This window comes from Onychomys torridus, chromosome 3 (genome assembly GCF_903995425.1).
Source record: "Onychomys torridus chromosome 3, mOncTor1.1, whole genome shotgun sequence".
In the NCBI taxonomy this organism is placed as follows: Eukaryota; Metazoa; Chordata; class Mammalia; order Rodentia; family Cricetidae; genus Onychomys; species Onychomys torridus.
The window spans coordinates 126336685-126358615 of record NC_050445.1 but is presented as its reverse complement, the minus strand read 5'-3'; the positions used below and the strand labels follow the sequence as shown (position 1 = coordinate 126358615).

The window sequence follows — 21931 nt, the reverse complement described above, 5'->3', positions numbered from 1 at the left end:
AAAGACAGTCCTCTCTACAAGAGCAAGACCATACATGCTCTGAACTGCTGCCATCTCTCCACACCTAGATACTCATTTAAAAAATCTTCTCAATGTAAAGTTCTTCAAAATAGGAGCTGGAAAGACAGTTGCTACTCTGCAGAGGACACAGGTCTATTCCCATCACTACATTCTAGGATTCACTACCCATTGTAACTCTAGCTATAGGTGATCTGATACTTTCTTCTGGCTTTTGTGGGCACCTGCACACATGAGGCATATAGATACACAAATACACACATTGATAAAAAGATATCTTTAAAAGCATCTTCCAAGCTGGGGTGGTAGCTCAGAGGTACAGTGCTTGCCTAATGCACTCTAGGATTTGGGTTTGAGTGCCAGCATTACACACATATACACATTAAAAAAAAAAAAGCCAGAACTCATAGCACGTGTCTATAATACCAGGACTCAGGAGCTAGAAGCAATAGGATTGATAGTTCATGGTAACCCTCACCTACAGTGTTTGAGCCAACCTGGGCTACATGAGACCCTATCTCGAAACAAAACAAAACCACAGAAAACTAGTTTCCTCTGTTTCCAAAGGTGTAAAAGTGTCCTGAGACCAAAATGTTGGTGAAGCGTCCTGTTCTGGATGCTTTTCCTTATTTTGTGGGCCAACTCCAGCAGGGAATTGAATGTTACAACTGTATTTAAGACCCTCTGACTGATGGCTGGATTCACAGATCTTGCTCCGTGTATCTCCTATTTTACCTTCCTGCTGCTTTCAAATCTAGAGGTTCTTTTAGGTACAGAAAGGATAGGCACACTAGCCTTAAATAGAGGTGGTTCTTCCAAGTGCATCCTTAATTCTCCAGTCTGTGGGAAAGTCTGCCCTTTGGCCACTCGGTTTATTTCATTTTTTAATGCCAGGAAGCACTTTAGGGACATTCAAACCCAGAGACACCCGATGGACTCCGGAAGGACATAAGGTTAGGAAAGTATGTCTTAGTCTTGCAATCCAAACATTTGGGAAACAGAGGCAGGAGGATCACTGCGAGTTCCAGCCCAGTTCTTTCTCAAAATAAGGCAAGTTGGGTATGGGGGTGAATGCCTTTAGTCTCAGCACTCCGGAGGCAGAGGCAGATGGATCTCTGTTAAGTTTTAGGCCAATCTGGTGTACACAAGCGAGCTCCAGGACAGTCAGAGCTACAAAGAGAGACATTGCCTCAAAACAACGAAACAGAGGCGTCAGGGGATGAAGCTCAAGTGTGTGATGGGAAGCTAGCATAGAGTGACTTGTTCTGGGAATGGTCACTCCTCCCTCACAATGCCAAGGTTAGATTTACGCATGCCCCTCTGCCCCTGCGCTGCCCATCCCGCCCCCCAACCCCTTGCCTTGTCCCCATCCCCTCGCTCTGCAAGCTCAGGATCTCTCCGCCCCGCCCCTCGCCCCGCCCACACACCTCGCCCCGCCCCATGCTTGAGTTCCCGGCCTCGGGTTCCGGCCTTTACGACAGTGCGGGCGCTTTCCGGCCTGCCGCGCGGGTGTTGACGTGTCGAGGAGGCGGAGCCTAAGACAGCGAAGTCTTGGGACTCCACTCGCTCGGACCTAGCTGCACAGGTTCATCTGTCCCTGCAGTCATGGCTTTGCACCGTGGCTCTGCACGGGCCGCTACCGCTTCAGGTAGGCTAAGGGTTGGCGAGAGGGACAGTGTCTTAGAAAGGGGCATATTGAGAGAGATGGCAGGGTTGGGGATTTAGCTCAGTGGTAGAGCGCTTGCCTAGCAAGCGCAAGGCCCTGGGTTCGATCCTCAGCTCAAAAAAATAAAAAAAATAAAAAACGAGAGAAAGATGGCAGTCTTGTGTTGTGAGACCATAGGAGGGTCCTGGAGGAGGGCCTGCAACCCAGAAGCGTTCAGTAGTCCTATCAATGGGAGAATCCAGTGGTTAGAGACCCTAGGCTTTGGGGACTTCGGTTTTCCTATGCACACATTTTCCCCACTTCTTGGTTCTAGATAAAGTACAGAAAAACAAGTCTGCGCGGACATCAGGACTCAGCCAGGGCAGCCGCATGGAGAAACTTTTGGGGTTTGAATGGACAGATTTATCTAGCTGGCAGAGTGTCGTGACCCTGCTTAACCGACCAACGGACCCTGCAAACCTGGCTGTCTTTCGTTTTCTCTTTGGTAAGTTCATTTTCTAGATGGGAATATATTTTGGTTGTGTTGGGAAAATGACATCCTATTTCTTCTTCTTTTTATTTTTAAAGGTTTATTTATTATGTATAGTGGTCTGCCTACATATATGCCTGCAGGCCAGAAGAGGGCACCAGATCAAATTATAGATGATTGTGAGCCACCATGTGGTTGCTGGGAATTGAACTCAGGACCTCTTGAAGAAGAGCAACCAGTGCTTTTAACCTCTGAGCTATCTCTCCAGCCCCTATTTCTTCCTAAGATTTGTTATTATTTTGTTTATGTGTGTGTGTGTGTGTGTGTGTGTGTGTGTGTGTGTGTGTGTGTTTGCTTTCTATTACTGTGATAAAACACCATGACAAAAAGCAACATGAAAAAGAAAGGGTTTATTTCAGCCTACTGGTGTAGTTCATCATGAAGGGATGTCAGGGCAGGAGTCTGGAGGGCAGAACTGAAGAAGCGGCCATGGAAGAAGGTTGTTGTTGGCTTGCTCCTCATGGACTCCTCAGCCTCCTTTCTTATGCCGCCAGTGATCACGTGCCCACACAGTAGGCAGTGTCCTCCCACATCAATGCTCACAAGCCAATCTGATCAAGGCATTTTCTCAGTTGAGGTTCCTCTAGATTGTTTTAAATGGACAAGTTTAATCAGGACAGTTTCTGTGTGAATGTATGCCAGGTCTGTGCTTGCTTGTAGAAGCCAGAAGAGGGTGTTGGATACCCTGGAACTGGAGTTAAAGGCAGTTGTAAGCTGCCTGATATGGGTGCTGGGAACTGAACTCTGGTCCTTTGGAAGATCAGTGCATGCTCTTAACTGCTGAGGCATTCTCTTCAGCCCAGTCACCTATTTCTTGGTTACTTCTTAGATACTCTCTTTTCCTTAGTGCTAAAGGTATTGAAATAGTGGAAGAATTCCTTGGAAGTTTAGAATCATACCTGGCCTTGTCACCTCTCATTAGGGTCTAGTGTTCAGAAATGCTTTGATTGAGGCTGTATAGGATATATAGATTAGAGGAATGGGTTCAAGCATAGGCACGCTAGGGTTGTGTGTGTGTGTGTGTGTGTGTGTGTGTGTGTGTGTGTGTGTATGCACATGTGTGCACATGCACACATGTAGGCCAGAGGTCAATGTCAGGTGTCTTCCTTAATCATTTCTCCATGTTAGTTTTTGAGACAGGGTCTCTCCTGAACCTGGAGCTCACCCATTGAGTTAGACTGGCTGGCCAGCAAGTCCCAGGGGCCAGTCGTCCTGTCCCCATGCCTCCACAGCACTGAGATCGCTAGCTTCTGGCTGGGCTTTTTACATGAGCACTAGGGATCTGAACTCAGGCACTCTTGCTTGCAGAAAGCACTTTTGTTTTTACGAACTGAGTGGTCTCCCTAGCTCTCTGTGGTGTTTGAAATGGTCTTACTCCGTAGACCAGGGCTCGCCTGGCCTCTTGAGGGCTCTTCTTTCTTCATGAGTGCTGGGATTACAAATATCTCACACCTGAGAAGGGACCCATTTTGTTCCTGTTAGGAAGCTGCTTAGGAGCTATGGTAAGTCCTTCCGGGAAGTAAAACCATAACAGCTGAGAGTTACAGATGTGCCAAGGCATTACTCCCTCAAGTCCGGTAGTTGCCAGCTGGAGGCCATTTTGCTCCCTGAAGACATGTTTAGTTGTCAGAACTTTTGGAGAAGAGGACTAGGTGGTTGCTGGCATCTGTGCTGGTACCAGGATGCACTAGATATCTTGTACTGAGCAAGTAAATGCCCTACAGATAATTAACCAGACTGGCTAATGCAACTGCTTCTGGGATTGAGAAACCTTCCCTGAACCTAAACAGGCTTCTAGATCAGAGTGTCCTTATTTATCTTAGTGTGTTGATCAAATACCACTGCTTTCCGGGGTGTGTCAGAAGGCAAAGAAAGAAAGAAAGAGAGAGAGGGAGGGAGGGAGGGAGAGAGAGAGAGAGAGAGAGAGAGAGAGAGAAGAAAGAAAGAAAGAAAGAAAGAAAGAAAGAAAGAAAGAAAGAAAGAAAGAAAACGCTAAGGTCCCTCTGGAACACTTTTTTTTTTTTTTTTTAAGATTTATTTATTTATTATGTATACAGTGTCCTGCCTGCACATATGTCTGCAGGCCAGAAGAGGGCACCAGACTTAATTACAGATGGTTGTGAGCCACCATGTGGTTGCTGGGAATTGACTCTGGAAGGGCAGTCAGTGCTCTTAACCACTGAGCCATCTCTCCAGCCCTCTGGAACACTTTTTATGGCTCAGTAGACTGTATCTTTATAGGTGTAGATAATTGAACCCTAACAGTTTCTGTAGTGTTTTGTACAAAGCTCTTATTTAATCCTGTCTTCAACCCTGTGACGTTGTGTTATTGTTTGTCTTATTTGTTGTTTGTTTTACTAAGACAGGATCTCACTGTCCTGGATGGCCTGCAACTCTCTATGTAGGTCAGGCTGGCCTAGAACTCACAGAGATCTGCTTGCCTCTGCCTACCCAGTGCTGGGATTAAAGGTGTGTTCTGGGAACACTGGCTTGTGAAGTATTTTTTTTAAGATTTGTTACTGTGTGAGTGTATGCACACACTCCCACATATGTGTGCACATTCCCACATGTGTGCCTGAGTGAGAGTTCCTATGCATGAGCACAGAGGCTAGAAAATGGTCTCTGTCACACTCCACTCACTAATTCCTTTGAGGCAGAATCTCTCCCTGAGTCCCTGGGGCTTGTAGTTTCTCAACAGTCTGGAAGCTGGTAAAGCCAGCAAGCCTCCTGTTTCTACCCCTTTCATAGCTGGAATTACAGATGTGCATAGAATTGCCAGCTTGTTACGTGAGTGCCCGGGATCTGAACTCTAGTCCTTATTATTGCTCAGTTGGGCCATCTCTCCAACCTCTCTTCCCCTGCACCAAGTGTGAGCACAATTGTTACAGGTGGGAATCGCTCACTGAGCTTTAGGACTTCTCAGACCACACAACTAGCATAATTCCTAGCACAGAACAGGCTCCGTACTAATAGTAGTGACTGTTATTTTGTTTTTTTGAGACAGGGTTTTTCTGTTTACCTCAGGCTGGAATTGAACTCACCATGTAGCTCAGACTGGTGTTAAACTTCAAGTGTGGGGCTGGGCATGCTTAGAGCTGTGTCTTGCCTTGTTAGTGGATGCCTAACAGTTGTCTCTCCACTTGCCTTTATAGCATTCCTGATGCTACTGGACATTCCCCAGGAACGCGGCCTTAGCTCCTTGGACCGAAAGTATTTGGATGGGCTGGATGTGTGCCGCTTCCCCTTGCTGGATGCCCTGCGCCCACTTCCACTTGACTGGATGTATCTTGTCTACACCATCATGTTTCTGGGTGAGGGGAACTGGGTGCTGGGGATCAGAACCAGGGGGGATTGGCTGGCCTGTCGGAAACTCACAGAAGCAGGCTGGTGAACCACGGATGTCTGTGTCATCTCTGCTGTGGTTCAGCTTCATGCTGCTCATCTCTGTGTCACATGAGCCGTCATGACCCACTACCCTTCTTTCATTTCGTTCCCTGCTTGATTTTAAAATGCCTGCTGACTTTTCTTAATTCCAGTCCCAGGGAAGCGGGGCCTATGGTGATACTTTGACCTTGAATCCTCTCCTCACAAACCCCCAGGGGCACTGGGCATGTTGCTGGGCCTGTGCTACCGGCTAAGCTGTGTGTTATTCCTGCTCCCGTACTGGTACGTGTTTCTCCTGGACAAGACGTCATGGAACAACCACTCCTATCTGTATGGTCTGTTGGCCTTTCAGTTGACATTCATGGATGCAAACCACTACTGGTATGTGCCTCCGGAAATAATAGGGATAAGGATGCTTACTTGGGGGGTGGGCAGTGAAGTCCTAGAAATTGTCCAATAGACACAGTTTTTCTTGGCGTTTTGGTCTTTTGGGAGGGAGATTTGAGGTGGGATTTGTATTGCTGTATGTCAGGCTGGTCTGGAACTCACTATGTAGTCTAGGCCGGCCTTGAGCTTCTGCTCTCCTGTCCTAGCCTGATTGCTGGAATTACAAGTGTGAGCCACCATGCTGGCTCAAAGATATATTTTTAACCAAGTTTTGCAAAGTATGGTCTGAGATCATATTTTGACTTGGATGGATTCAGGTGAGCCTGTCCTCTCCTTCTCCCATGTGGGTTCTGGGGACCCAGCTGAGGTAGGCTCCACGGTGAGTGCCCTTAACTGCTCAGCTCTATTGCTTGCCTGGCTTGGATGGATTCGGGAAGGGGAGGGACCAGCAAATTGGGTGATTGCAGTGACATGGGAAAATGGCTCCGTCCCACTCTTCACTCTTTCCATATCTCTCCAGGTACCTTGATATATGCACTCCTAAGAGGGCTTAGAAGAAGAGAAGACTAAAGCCAGACATAGCTGGTTTCAGATACTCCGGGGTGCAGACTTTCCTTTCTGTGTGTGAGCCAGCCCAGAGAGGCAGAGTTATAGCCAAACGTAGACGTTGCTGTGAGGGGAAATGATAGCAGATACCAAGAGGAGAGGGGCCACCAGGGTTGCCCAGCAGTGCTGTCCTAGGAGAAAGTAACCCACTCCGTCTCTGGCCTAGGTGACCATCTATCAGGGGAGGTGGGGGAAAGCCTTGGAGCCAGGGTGGTGGGGCAGGAGACCTTGAGATTTTTTCTGTCAGTGAGAGGTAGCTGTCGAAGCTCAGTGAGCTAGATGGAGATGGCTCACCACTGAGGCACGAGTGTGTAGTTCTCTCCCATAAAGCTTTGTGTGTGTACACATGTGCTGCAGATTGCCCCCCCCCCCTCCACATGCTAAGCATGTACACTCCCACCAGGCTACATCCCCAAGCCCTGGTCTCCAACTTTGTCAAACTTGAAACCTATTCACGATGTCTAGCTGTGATCATAGAGAATTAAGAGGTCATTTTGACAGATATCTCCCACTTCCAAGTTCCATTTTTATGATTTTTAGACATTTTGAAAAAAAAAAAAAAACTATCACATACTCAGGGCTTTGTATGTGGCAGGCATATTTAAATATTTTTTTCCTCATTAACTCTATGAAAAGTCAGATTTGGTTGCTCATGCCCAGCACTTTGGGATGCCAAGGCAAGAGGATTGCTTTCAATTAGAGGCCAGCTTGGGATGGATACACACACACACACACACACACACACACACACATACATATCGTGAGACCTTGTCTCAAAACAAATATGAGGTCCTTGGAGTTAGACTAGTTTTGTGGATGAAGAAGTAAGTCTTGGGAAAACAAAGACTCTGCCTGAGTGTACACAGCAGGGAGGATACAGATGAGCTCTTTGTCCTTGACTGCAGGTCTAGGTCTTTCAACCACAGTGTAAGCCAGGTTCTCCTCACTTCTTCAAAACCTGTTTCATTTCTGCCGCAGAATAAATCTGGTGTTAATGTTCTAGTTTTTTCAGTTCTCTCTAAGGATAAGATTAAAATGAGTATCTTCCAGTACTGGATCCTGGTATCATTTTATAAATGTTCATTTATGCTCTGCATTTTGAACTTATTTTTCCTTTTTTACCCCTATGAAGTAGGAGTCAAACTCAGGGCCTTGTACATGCTGAGCAAGTGCTCAGACTCTGGACTACTTTCCCAACCCCCACCCTGCCCCCATAAGATACTATACAATACAGCTGAATGTGGTGGTGCACACCTTTATTCCCAGCATTGAAGAGGCAGGCCTTGAAGATTATAGCTTGGGCTATGTGGTGACTTCTAGGCCAGCCTGGGCTACAAAGTAAGACCTTGTCTCAAAACACCATAACAAAATAAAAGATACTGCACTGTGTATTTGTGTGTGTGCATGTGTTTATGCACCTCTGTATCTGTGTTTTAATTTTGTTTCATGTGTATATGTATTTATTCTACATGTATGTATGTGTACCATGTGTGTTCCTATACCAATGGAAGTCAGAATATAGCACTGGATTTGCTGAAATTGGAGTTACAGACAGTTGTGAGCTGACACATAGGTGCTGGGAGTTGAACCCAGGTCCTCCAGAAGAGAGGCTAGTGCTTTTTACCGTCTTTCCAGCCCCCCCCCCCATTTTGTGATTTTATTATTTATTTACTTTATTATTATTATTATTATTTTTTTTTGCAACATAGTTTCACTATGTAGTCCTAGAACTTGCGATGTAAACCAGGCTGGCCTTGAACTCATGAGGATCTGCTGGCCTCTGTGTCCTGCGTGTTAGGACTAAAAGTGCTCCCCACGCTCAGTCTGTTTTTATTTTTAATTGTATTTATTATTATCACGTAGGACTGGAAACACGGGATACAGGGGAACGGGGAGACGTGCTGTGGTGTTGTAGAGGGCAGATTTGTGTAGGCTCCAGGAGTGAACTGCAGTTGCTGACCTGAGCCGCTTCTCCAGCCCACCCCTTTAGATTTCTCAAGCACGCCCTCAGATTTGTTTCTCCTTGTCCTTTCTGTTACAGCTTTGAACCTGATCTGACTCTTTAGGACAAACTGAAGAGTGAGCTAATAGAAGCCACACTGTATGTGGGTTGAGTCAGGCTGTTGTATGTAGATAGTACTGGTCCAGACTTGAGCTAATAGAAAGAAACCACAGGGTATGTGGTTTGAGTCAGGCTGTCGTGGTATGTAGATGTCGTGGTATGTCCTCCTGCCTCTGCCTCCCAGTGCTGGCATTGTAGGCAGATGCCACTACACCTGCTACACTGAAGTTCTTGTTCGTTCGTTTGTTTGAGACAGGGTTTCTCTGTAGCAGCCCTCACCATTCTAGAACTCCCTCTGTAGCCCAGGCTGCCTCAAACTCACAGAGATCCTCCTGCCTCTGCCTCCCAAGGGCTGGGATTAAAGGCGTGCGTTACCACGCCCAGCAAGTTGTTATTCTTATGATTTACTATATATAGACAGTGTCTGACTTATGGTTCAGCTTTAGTGTCTTTCCATGTGGTGATGAGCATACCTGTTCTCTCTCACTTAGTTGGCACAGTGTTTAACCAAGTAGCCAATGCTTTAATTATAAAATAATTTGTCCTGGATGCTGCAGGCTATTGTCAGTGTTCTGAGCACATTTAACACAGTGTGTAGGCCATGCTGTGATATCTAGTAGGTTATATATATATATATATATCAAATACATTTTCAAATTAAGGCTATTTTCAGCTTCTAAAGGGTTTATTGGGACTTTACTTTATAAGCTACAGAACATCTACAGTAGTATTCTCTCGTGATCTCAATAGTAATTACCATTACAATGTACTCATATTGCCAAGCATGGTACACTCCTGTAATTCTAGCACTTGGGAAGTGGAGGCAGGAAGATTAGGAGTTCAAGGCCAGTTTCAGTTACCTAGTGAGTTTGAGGCCAGTCTGTGATATAAGACTCCCTCTTCTCAACATTATGTCCCAGGAGGATTTACTCATGTGTTTCATGAGGCCCTCATAATAGCCCAGAGAATCAGGAAGGGCATGAGAGCTTGCTCTTTTTCCTCCCTCCCTCCCTTTTTCTTTCTTTCTTTCTTTTTTTTTTTTTTTGGTTTGTTTTTTGAGACAGAGTTTCTCTGTGCAGCCCTGGCTATCCTGGGGACTAGCTCTGTAGACCAGGCTGTCCTCAAACTCAGAGATCCTCCTGCCTCTGCCTCCCAAGTGCTTGGATTAAAGGCATGCGCCACCATTACCCGGCTTGAGAGCTATTTCTGAGGTAGATACAACTGGCCTAATTGGAGAGTGGGAATGTAGCTGGACTAAGGCCTTCCTTAATGTTTTCACCTCCTTCCTATAGGTCTGTGGATGGCCTGCTGAATGCCCAAAAGAAAAATGCCCACGTTCCCCTTTGGAACTACACGGTCCTAAGAGGCCAGGTATGGAATCTCTTTTGTGTGTGTGTGTGTGTGTGTGTGTGTGTGTGTGTGTGTGTGTACACATCTTCCACCTGGATCAAGCCCAGTCTCCATTTCTTTGTTGATTGATGCTGTCCAGTTGGCCAGCCCATGAGCTTCCAGGGATTCCCCTGTGTCCATCTCCCATCTTACTGCCTTACTTTACATGGGTTTTGGGGATTCAAACGTGGCCGCTCATGCATTTGTGGAGAATGCTCTACCCACTGTGTACCTTCCAGCCAAGGTGGGGAAGGGGCTCCTTGTGAGCTGTTGCTAGTCAGCCCTCTTCTCTGCCTCCCCAGATTCTTTCTTTTGTTTTTAGTTTTTTGAGACAGGGTTTCTCTGTGTAGCTTTGTGGCCTTTCCTAGAACTCACTTGGTAGCCCAGGCTGACCTCGAACTCACAGAGCTCCGCTTGCCTCTGCCTCCTGAGTTCTGGGATTAAAGGCGTGCGCCACCACCGCCTGGCTATTCTTTTCTTGTTTTTAAAAAATATTTATTTATATAGCTGGGCATGGTTGTACACACTTTTAATTCCAGCACTCAGGAGGCAGAGGCAGGGGATCTCTGTGAGTTTAAGTCCAGCCTGGTCTACATACTGGGTTCCAGGACAACCAGGACTATACAGTGAGACCTGATCTCAAAAAAAAATTATTAATTTATTGTGTGTGCATGTACTGCGGCTACATGTGGAAATCAGAGGAAAACTTTGGGAGTTGAGTCCCTCCTACTGTGTTGAGGTAGGATGTCTCTTGATGTTTCTCCCCTGCTGCAGTACTCCAGGCTAGCTAACCCAAAAGCTTCTAGATGGTTCTCCTATCTGTGTCCCATCCCTGGAGCAGTGATTACAGATACAGATACACCCCCGGCATCTTCTTCACATTGGTAATTGAATTCAGGTTGTTGGCCCTGTACCACAATCCCATTACCATCTTTTTGGCACTGGATGTTTCTTTGTTCCTTTTGCTAGAAAGCTAAATGAGCCCTCCATTTTTTCCCAGTTCCCCAGTCCCTGAGTTCTCATCCCATCGTGGAATGAGCAGTACCTTGTCTGTTGGGTTAGATTCCTCATGAGATAATCACTTCTGTGCTTTTATTACTTTTTCCTTTGTGCCTAATGTGCCTGGCATAGGTAGATTTTTTGTTTTTTTTTTAAGAGATTGTTGGGTGAATGACTGAGATGAAAGGTTAGAGGAATGGATATGTTCTTTCTTGGGTACTGGCTGAGATGAGAACTTTTATTCTTTAAATTTTTTTGAAAGTTTCATTTATTTTTATTTTTGTATGCATGTGTGCCTGCTTGTCTGTGTGTGTACCATGTGTATGCAGCACTTACAGAGACCAGAAGAAGATGCCCTAGAACTGGAGTTAGAGGTGGTTGTGCTGGGAACCAAACCCAGATCCTCTGCAAGAGCAGCAAGTCCTTAACCGCAGAGCTTTCTGGGGAAAAAAAAAAAAACAAAAACCAGGGATTCTTTGTTTGCTTAAACACTCATGCTGCATGCTATGTTTACAGATCTTCATTGTATATTTCATTGCGGGTGTGAAAAAGCTGGATGCAGACTGGGTTGAGGGCTACTCCATGGAACACTTGTCCCGACATTGGCTCTTCAGTCCCTTCAAGTGAGTAGAGTCAAGGTAGGGGCCTTTTTGGGTTCCATGTACTGAGTGGGTGACTCATCTCTCAGGTCTGTGTAGCACGTGTCTGACATTTGCCTTGTCTCCCTATTCAGCCAAATGCAGAGTCAATGATAGTCAGAGATGGGGGCCCAGCTGCATCTGGGAGAGTCTGCTATAGATGGTCAAAAAAAGAAGAGAGTCAGAGTTGGGTGACGTAGTGTCCCACTTTGCTTTTGGTTGCTATGATAAGACCATGTCCAAAAACAACTTGGGGAGAAAAAGGTTTATTTGCTTCCCACACCTAGTCCATCCTAATCATCAGCCATCATTGAGGGAGGCAAAGGCAGGAACTCAGCAGAGCAGGAGCCTGGAGGCAGGAACAGAAGCAGAGACCGTTGAGGAGTGTTGCACACTGGCTTGTTTCTCATGGCTTACTCAGTTTTTCTCTTTTAAAAGAAAAATTTTGTTTGTAAGTGTAACACATGGTGCCTGGTGTTGATGGAATCTAGAAGAGAGCATCACATCCTCTGGGACTGGAGTTACAGATTTGAGCCACCATGTGGGTGCTGGGACTCAAGCCTGGGTCCTATAGAAGAGCAGCCAGTATTAACTGTCCACTCATCTCTGCAGGCCTGTCAGCTTGCTTTCTTAGACCAGGACCACCTGCTCAGAGCTGCCACTGTCCATAGTTGACTGGGCCTTCCACATCAGTCAATCAAGGAAAGGCAGTCTGGTGGAGGCAACCCCTCAGTTAAGTCCTCTTCCTGGATGACTCCAGCTTGGGCGATGTGACAGTGAACTAGGCAGCACACTTGGTAAATGAGCCAGTGCCCAGCAGTTACCGTGGGTGGCAGTGGGAGTTGCTTGTGTCCTTGCCTTGTCAACCCTCGGTTTTTGAATTTTTTATTACATTTTGACAGTACTGGGGATTGAATTTAGAGCCTCATACATGTAAGGCAAGCATCCCGGCCCTGAACCCACTCTTTATTGTGTTGTTTGTTTTTTTTATTTTTAATCTTTTGGAAACAGGGTCTTACTCTGTAGGCCTGGCTGGTCAGGACCTTACTATGTAGACCAGGCTGGCCTTGGAATCAGAGCTCCTCTGCCTCCTGAGTACTGGGAATAAAGGCGGTGTAACCACAGACTTCTGTAGGAGATCCTCAGACAGTTTAGTAAAGACAGACAGTGCTGTTCCTGCACAGCAGAGCAGTTGTTACCAACGCTGAAACAGCTCCATCTGTGAGTTTCCCTTCCCTCCCGACTCCAGGCTTGGTAGCAGACACCTTTGTCCACTGAACCATCTCACCAGCCCAAAGCAGTCAGCGTTTTAAAACAAGTTTGTTCTTTGTCTTTTGAGAAAAGATATCCCAGGCTGGCCTCCAGCTCCCTGAGGATGAACTTGAACTTCCTGATCTTCCTGCTTCTGCCTCCCAAGGGTTAGGATTACAGGTGTGCGCTGCCACATCCAGTTTTATGAAGTGCTGGGGACTAGCCCTGGCACTCACCTTTTTTTCCCCTCCAATTTAATTTTTTTATTGATTCTTTGTGGATTTCACATCACGCATCTCGATCCCACTCATCTCCCTGTCCTTCCCATCCACCCTCTATCTACCCTTGCAAACCCCCCCCCCCCCCAGGATAAGACAAAATGAAACTTAAAAGAGGAAAAGAAGAAAAGAAAAATCATCATTGTGGACGCTGTAGTGTGACCCAGTGAGTCACACAGTATACTCTTTGGTCCATTTATCATTACTTGCGAGTGTTCATTGCCATGAGTCACTGGTCGTTTGAGGCATCTGGTTTTTGCTACGCCATAGATACTCTCACTGGGACTCCTCTTGGATGTCATGTTGTCCTGTGTCATGGAGGTCCCGCCTCTTTGGGCCTTCAGGTCCAGCCCCTTCATGCCCAGCACTCACCTTCAATGCTTCTCATTTATGATTTCCATGAGGAACTGGCTCCCTGCAGTATGCTTTCCCATCACATTTTATCCTAGGAGATTGGGCTTTACTCATCACACAGGGGATATTTAAAAAAAATAGGACATCTGAAAATGTCAAGGGGTTGGTAAACAGCAATGTAGAACATTTTTATGGGTGCATTGGGGGTTGAGCTGTTGCACCCCACTGGTGGGCAGATCCTTCATCAGGGACAAGTTGCTGAGGCAACTGGTACTTCAGTTGTGCTGCTGGGTGACCCAGCTGGCTGGGCTGGACTTCTGTCCCTGTGTCTGCAGGCTGGTGTTGTCTGAGGAGCTAACAAGCCTGCTGGTGGTGCACTGGTGCGGCCTTCTCCTTGACCTCTCCGCTGGCTTCCTGCTCTTTTTTGACGCCTCAAGACCCGTTGGCCTCTTCTTCGTGTCCTACTTCCACTGCATGAACTCACAGCTCTTCAGCATAGGTCAGTGCCTGCAGCTTGGCACGAAACAGTGCCTGCAGAGCTGTGGGGAACACCTGGAGAGAGGCATTGTCTGCAGCGGGGAGGTGGTGGTGGGTCAGGAGCTAAGCTGAGCCAGCATAGTCACTGGAGTAGCAATGAGAAAGGGTGAGAGAATTAGGGCCACAGGGACAACAGGTTGCATGGTGAGAGTCTGCAGGAAGAGCAAGTTAAGCACTTCCTCAGGGCCAGGCATGCGGCTCAGCTGCTCCAGTGCTTCCCTGGTGTGCACAGAGTCCTGGGGTCCATGCCCAGCGCCCGCACACAACCAGGTGTGATGGCATTCACCTCTTGTCCCAGGCTCGGGAAATAGAGTGAGAAAGATTAGGTCAAGGTAATCCTTAGGCACATAATGAGTTCTAGGCCAGCACAGGCTGGCTACATGAGACTCTGTCTCAAGAAAACGAAGACGGAGCTCATTAAAGTGAAGTGCGTTAGAGGTACTTCATAAGGGAAGCTGGTAGGGGGAGCCTGACCATACTGACATGTCTCTCTGCTTTCCTAGGTATGTTTCCCTATGTCATGCTGGCCAGCAGCCCCCTCTTCTGCTCAACCGAATGGCCTCGGAAGCTGGTAGCCCGATGCCCCAAAAGGCTGCAAAAGCTGCTGCCCACCCAAGATGCTCCTCGGCCTAGTGCTTCCTGTGTGTATAAGAGGGCCCGTGCCAGAGCTGGTCCAAAGGTGGGGCTGCGCCACCAGCTGGGAGCTGTCTTCACCCTGCTCTACCTTCTGGAGCAGCTCTTCCTGCCGTATTCCCATTTCCTCACCCAGGTTGGTTCCTTATACATGCCTCAGAGGCTGGGCCTGGACTCTGGCGCATGTGGCAGGATTCGGGAAGGAAGGCCTTGGCTGTACAGCTCTTCCCTTTTGGAGGAGAGGTTGGGTTGAGAAGCACTAAGCTGATGCTCTCTGCTCTGCCTTCCCAGGGTTACAACAACTGGACAAATGGGTTGTACGGCTATTCCTGGGACATGATGGTACACTCCCGCTCTCACCAGCATGTAAAGATCACCTATCGTGATGGCCTCACTGGCGAGCTTGGCTACCTTAACCCTGGGGTGAGACATCTGACGCTGCAGTTCTTCGGAGGCCCCTGGGCTTTGGTGTTTTATTTGGTCCTATATATACCATAAAGCAAAACAAATTTGGGTCTCTGCACTTTCTCCCAAACCAGACAGAACCTTTCTTCTTTTTTCTTTCTTTCTTTCTTTCTTTTTTCTTTCTTTCTTTTTTTTGGTGCTGGACCCAGGGCCTGACACATGTTAAGTGTATACGCTACCATTGAGCTACAGCCTCATCCTGAATCCTTTGTAGTTTAAAAAAATGTATTGTGTGTGTGTGTGTGTGTGTGTGTGTGTGTGTGTGTGTGTGTACATGAGACAGATAGACACGTGCATGTGGAGACGACTTTGTAGAGTCAGTTACTTCTACCACTTTGTGAGTTCTGGTAACTTAAGTCATCAAGGTTTTGTGACAAATGTTTTTAACATGGTGAACCATCTCGCCAGACCATATTTTTAATTAATTAAGCCAGAGCCTTTCTGTGTAGCCCATATTTTTAATTAATTAAGCCAGAGCCTTTCTGTGTAGCCCATATTTTTAATTAATTAAGCCAGAGCCTTTCTGTGTAGCCCATATTTTTAATTAATTAAGCCAGAGCCTTTCTGTGTAGCCCAGGCTGGCCCCTTTTCAGCCATAATGTCTGGTGCTGTACTTTTTATTTCTTAACGTGGATAGAGATGAGACAGTCTGTCATTGTTTTGAATTAAGATTATGTTTTAGAAAGGTAAGTAAATACCTAGTGATGAAAAATTCACACCTGAAGACAAGTTCCTTTTTTCCCCTCCTGCTCAAATTAGGCAGCAGGCAGATTTTTGTGTTATTGGCAGTGCATGTCTTGGAGGTTGACAGTGACAAAGTGGGACTAATATGGGGGTTTGGGGCAGGTATTCACACAGAGCCGGCGATGGAAGGATCATGCAGACATGCTGAAGCAATATGCCACTTGCCTGAGCCTCCTGCTTCCCAAGTACAATGTCACTGAGCCCCAGATCTACTTTGATATTTGGGTCTCCATCAATGACCGCTTCCAGCAGAGGTGGGCAAGGGGAGCAGAGACAGGGAAAGATGAAGCACAGCTCTTTTTGTCGAGATGAAAAGCTGGTGTCTCCTCATGTTATCTTGCTTTTTACAAGGCTGTCTCTCAGTCTAGTGCATGTCGGGGTTGATCTGGTTGTGGGCAGAGCTGGTTATGTCCAGCAGGGGGCACCATCATCCAGGAGAAAGTGAACTGACTGGTCTTTCAGACACTGTTAACACCATGCCTTCTCCTCAGGTGGCCACTAACGCACATTCTTCCCGTCTCTCTGTCACCGACTGGCAATAACATGCTGACAGTGGGCACTGCTCCTTTGGGGACTCCTTGCCCTCTCCATGGGGCCAGTGAAGAAAGGAACAGAAAGAAGAAGTCTGGTGGGTGGGCGGCCACTGCCTCCGTAGAACATGGTTTCCTTTTTTAAGGCTCTTTGATCCTCGCGTGGACATCGTGCAGGCTGTCTGGTCCCCCTTTCAGCGCACACCTTGGGTGCAGCCACTCTTGATGGACTTGTCCCCCTGGAGGACCAAGTTACAGGACATTAAGAGCAGTCTGGACAACCACACCGAGGTGGTCTTCATTGCAGATTTCCCTGGTATGGAGGAAAGTGAGGGGAGGTTCTGCTCTTTCCTTGACCAGAGACACTGCATATGATGGGGGAGGAAGGGGCCCTCTGGAGGTGATGGTGGTGAAAGTCTGTTCTGCTGGGGGTGGGCTGGGGTGGAGTGGTGACCTCTCTTGCCTCTGGCAGGTCTTCACCTGGAGAATTTTGTGAGTGAGGATCTGGGCAACACTAGCATCCAGCTGCTGCAGGGAGAGGTCACAGTGGAACTGGTGGCAGAACAGAAAAACCAGACTCTTCAGGAGGGAGAAAAAATGCAGGTATTTGCTGGGGCTGACAGTGACTGGGGACTTAGTACTACCGAACAAAACTTTAGAAGTGGTGTGAAGTTGAGGTAAGCAGGGTTCATTTAGTCCAAAGAAATCTTGACCAGCGCAGTCATGGAGTGGAGGCTTCCGAGGAAGCCCTTGCCCGTCAACTTCAGGACTTGGGAGGCTGAGGCAGGAAGACTGGGAATTCCAGGCCAGCCTGGACTACATAGTGAGACCGGAACTCAAAACACAACACCGGAAGGAAAAAAAGGAGCCCTGAGGCTGTGAGCAATTTTATCCTGATTCTAGAGGCCATTATTTCAACTCCCAAGACACAGGAGAAGGAAGTGCCAGCAGGGTTAGAGTAGGGAAGCCATAGGCTAGCTGGGGAGGATAGAGTTGAATGTATCTCTTGTTCCCCATCAGTTGCCTGCTGGAGAGTACCACAAAGTCTATACTGTATCATCTAGTCCTTCCTGCTACATGTACGTCTATGTCAACACTACAGAGGTCGCCCTGGAGCAAGACCTGGCATATCTGCAAGAATTAAAGGAGAAGGTGGAGAACGGAAGTGGTGAGTGCATGGAGGTGTGATGGAGAGAGCGCCTGGTTTCAGAAGTCAGGGCTGTAGGTTCTAACCAGCAAAGGGAGTGCTTGAAGCCTCTAGTTGATGGAAATGGCTGAGGGAGAGAGCGGTCCATCTCAGGTTCCTTTTTGCTGTCTTCTGGACAGAAACAGGACCTCTGCCTCCAGAACTTCAGCCTCTTTTGGAAGGGGAAGTAAAGGGGGGCCCTGAGCCAACACCTTTGGTCCAGACCTTTCTAAGACGGCAGCGGAAACTCCAAGAAATCGAACGCCGGCGAAACAGCCCTTTGCATGAGCGACTACTGCGCTTCTTGCTGCGAAAGCTCTATGTCTTCCGACGCAGGTGAGTGCACTCACACAGCATTTGTCATTGCCGTCAGATGTTTGCAAGTTGGTCGCTTCCCCTAGTGAGGGTAACAGTAGAGACTCATAGGGATCTTTCCCCTCCTCACCCATCTCTTCTATCTGTAACCTTTCCGTGGTTCTTATTCCACCCTAGAACACTGTCAGGCTTCGGAGGGAGTGGGGTCCTTGCATTTAGGATGTGGAAGGTTAATAAAGGAGATGTCTGTGCCCCCAGGTGAATGGGTCAAAGACCAAGTGTTTCCTGAGAGCTTTATTGGAGTTATGGAGAAACATAAATTTGGACTGTGTTCACTTTTCAGCTTCCTGATGACTCGAATTTCACTCCGAAATCTGCTCTTAGGCCGCCCTTCCCTAGAGCAGCTAGCCCAAGAAGTGACACACGCGAACCTACGACCCTTTGAACCAGCTGATGAGTCCAGTGCTTCAAACCCGAACCCTTCAGAGCCAGATGCTGAGCAGGTTCACTCTGAGTTGTGACAAGTCCAGATGTTCTGTGGAGGTGTGGGGACAGCCTGTTACAGGTTTGCTGCCTGTGCAAAGGATATTTATTGGAGAAAAATCATCTATTTTGAGACAGGCTTTTACAATACAGCCCAGGCTGGCCTCAAACTCATAGTAGTTCCTCAGCTTCAGCCTGAGTGGTTACACATACATCACCAAACCTAGATTTTTCCTTTTACATTCCCCATCTTATAAGTTCTTTACCATGATAGCTTATAGAATCCATGGCAGAGAAGAATTTGAAGATTGAGGGCTCTTTCTAGGAGCAATATGAACTATCCCCTTACAGTAAAGGGTTTTTTGTTTTGGTTGTTTTCCTCCCCAAGACAGGATTTCTCTGTATAGCCCTGGCTGTCTCGGAACTCTCTTTTGACCAGGCTGAGCTTGAACTCAGAGATTCACCTGCCTTTGCTTCCCAAGTGCTGGGATTAAAGGTGTACACCACCACTGCCTGGTTTATAAAAGCCATTTTTAAGCTGGTTCTTTAGGAAAAGGAATGTACTACAATGAAAATAGCTGAACCCATGTGTTTGCTATATATTTGGTACTGTTTGAAGCAGTGTACCTGAATTATCACTCAGTACTTTAAGAAGCATTGGTCTTACATTCTTATTTTACCTTTGGAGAAAGGAAAGCAAGTGAAATTTACCCAGAGGCTTCTAGGAGTGGGTTGACAACTTGAACTGAAATCTGTTGGACTGAAGATCATATACACTGCTTTTAATGGTTTTCAGAACCACTGACAGTATAGCTTAACACTTGTGTTAATCTAAGTGATTAGGACGGTCAGGTACTAAATGCACAAAGTAATTTATATTTACAATTCCTCTTTATAGCAAGTCTTTCAGTAGCAGTGGTATCAGAATAGCACTACTAAATAGGGAAGCCAGATGGCATGCTTTAGTACAAATCAGCTTAGTGAATGGCAGCTCTCTAAGCCATGACTGAGTCATAAGCCTTGAGCTTTTCCTTTTGTTTTGTCAAGGCCCATCATGTCTTCTATTTTTATGTCTACTATTGGCCTAGTCCTTTACCCTTTATACTGGAGTCAGTCTCGGGATAGACCAAGGCAGGTCCACCACCTTTGTTTTGCACAGGCTGGGCCCAAGTATGGAGACTAAAAGTTCATCGTAATGCATACAAAGCATTGTATATAGGCTACTGATGGCCATGCACAGGGCTCTGATCATTTTCTCAACAGGAAAAACACTAGTTTGCATTCTTCTTCGTGATCTTTTATTACAGTAACACCATGACTACATCTTGGCACTATGTCCTCTCCAAGTTCAGCTATTTCCTTGTTTCCTTAACCTGTTACCTTTGACTAGCAAGAAAAGGGTTTTTGTTAGGAGAGGTGTCTTTCAAACTTGTGCTGAGAAATGAACCCAGGTTTTATGCAAAGTGGTTTGTAGAAAGATGCTGCTTCCACTTACTACCTGACTCTTCCCAAGAAGTGTTGGGATGATATCAGGTAGACAGGAGGGCATTACTAATAATTTAAGTTGCTTGGGGCTAGAGATGGTTAGCTTACTGTGCATGTTTGATCCTCAGCACTGTGTAAGCGGGGCTTTGATACATATCTGTGACTTCAGCACAGAGGCAGATCAGTTCAAAGCCAGCATGGGGAAAAAGCCAGCATGGGGACAGGTTGAAGGAAGTTTATTAGCATTGCCAGAGAAACTAGGCTCTCCAGCTATAATTGTCCTAGCAATGGATTGTTTAGTTATTTTTAAAAGCCCGGGGGCCTAGCTTTGTACATGTAGCAAAATGAAAAAAAAAAAATACAAATTTCCTTTCAATGTTAAGAACTTGTACCCCATGTTACAAGTATGCACTTCATCCATGTCCTTAGCCCTGAGCCCCCGCTTCCATGCTTTTACTTTTTCTACTGTTCTAGTGTTCATGTACCTAGTATTTTTAGGACACACTCTCCTAAATCACTGCAATAGCTTGAGGCAGAGATCTCATAAGCACATCTACGCAGCTCAGCAATTTTGAGATAGCCTCACTTAGGCCAGGTTATCCCCAAATTCTGTAGCAGGGGATAATCTTGAATTCCAAATTGGCTGGTATTGCAGTTATTTCCATGTTTGGACTTTCAGACAGGGTCTATTATGTAGCCCAGCTGTCCTAGAACTGTGTATCAGAGGCTAGCTTCAAACTCAAAAGATCAGAGCACAGACGTGTGCCACTACAGCCAACTCAGCAATTTAAAAATTCTCCAGAGCTGTTCTTGCTACTAAGTAACATTCATGTCATTGCTGTCCTTAGCCAACAAGGTTATTCACAATGGAATGGCATCTAAAGACTTGAGATGGAGAATCACTAAATAACCCAAGTGTGCTGTCTCTGGAATGCTGGGATTCCAAGCATGAGCCATTGAACCAGAAAGGGTTTCTAGGCTCTTTGAAATCACTAAACCTTTACCAGACAATACAGTAGGTTTTGTTTGCCATAAATTAAAGCTGTACTTTTGGGAAATTTGTTCCATTATTTTAATAAACTTTAAAGTCTCTTAAGGTGCTTTTAGTGTTCAAAGAGAAAAATGTCTTCCTGTCACCACAGAAGCCCTACCCCCCTCCCCCTTCAAGTAAACCTACACTTCTAAAGTCCCAAGTAATGGGTACTTTCAAGTTCCTGAGAATCTTCTCCATTTATCTGGAGATAGCAGGAACATACTAGTTCTGGCTAGCCTTAAAGTCAAGACAATCTTTTACTTGCTTATGGTGGTGGTGGTGGGGGGGGGGTAGGGACGGGACGGACCTAACCTCCACAGCATGCAAACATGTAAAGTGTTGTTTCCCAGGACTTCACATGGCAAATGTAAATAAAAACACCCCTTACACGTTGTCCTGATCTCCACATACACCATGGTATGTGCAAAATATTAAACTAGGTTTCTATGATCTTATACATGGTTGAGAACTTTACCTTTCTTTGGCAATGGGTGGCAGATGCAGTAAAGGGACGCATGCAGATTTTTAACTTAGAAAGCAACTATGGACACAGTTTGGGTAGAACCTAGCATTTTATTTAGATCTTCATTAAACTGTTGGAATTGAGAACCAGACATACGTAATAAACCTCCAAAAATAGATCCTGAAAGGCACTTTCTTGCTTAGGGCAAGCAGTCATGGAATAAGCATGTAAACAAGCTGGCTTCTCTGTACCACACCAGCCAAGTCAGCTTTCTCCATGTCCAGCTGCACCAGCTCTGCCCTCCCTTCTGTTAACACCAGCCAGACCCCCTGTAGGTCTAACCCAAGGTTTTTCTGTAGGACACCTTGGCCTACCTGGGAATGCTGGAAACATGTTAAAGGAATCATGGTGTTGAGGGAAAAAAAAAAAAATCTTTTAAAAGCTGCCATCTGAGGTGATGGCTTCTCTGTACTTACGCCATACCCCAGAATACAAT

General features: G+C 46.4%; 1 protein-coding gene across 3 annotated transcripts; it reads left to right on the top strand.

Annotated features, from left to right (window-relative positions):
- Positions 1-1375: 1375 nt before the first annotated feature.
- On the top strand, positions 1376-21035 carry Ggcx (gamma-glutamyl carboxylase). 3 transcript variants are annotated; one of them, XM_036180483.1, is made up of 15 exons: positions 1387-1666; positions 1998-2168; positions 5366-5524; positions 5813-5978; positions 9945-10023; positions 11557-11663; positions 13897-14060; positions 14602-14867; positions 15023-15154; positions 16043-16194; positions 16617-16786; positions 16943-17073; positions 17491-17638; positions 17797-17992; positions 18315-21035. In XM_036180483.1, the coding sequence occupies exons 1-15, from the start codon at positions 1624-1626 to the stop codon at positions 18490-18492; spliced, it is 2262 nt and encodes a 753-aa protein (XP_036036376.1). In that variant the 5' UTR covers positions 1387-1623; the 3' UTR covers positions 18493-21035. The 3 variants fall into 3 exon arrangements, with proteins under 3 accessions (XP_036036379.1, XP_036036378.1, XP_036036376.1); XM_036180485.1 differs by lacking the exons at positions 16043-16194; positions 16943-17073; positions 17491-17638; positions 17797-17992; positions 18315-21035 and having other exon boundaries at positions 1381-1666; positions 16617-16684; XM_036180486.1 differs by lacking the exons at positions 9945-10023; positions 11557-11663; positions 13897-14060; ... (6 more) ...; positions 17797-17992; positions 18315-21035 and adding an exon at positions 6505-6619 and having other exon boundaries at positions 1376-1666.
- The last annotated feature ends 896 nt before the right edge of the window (positions 21036-21931 follow it).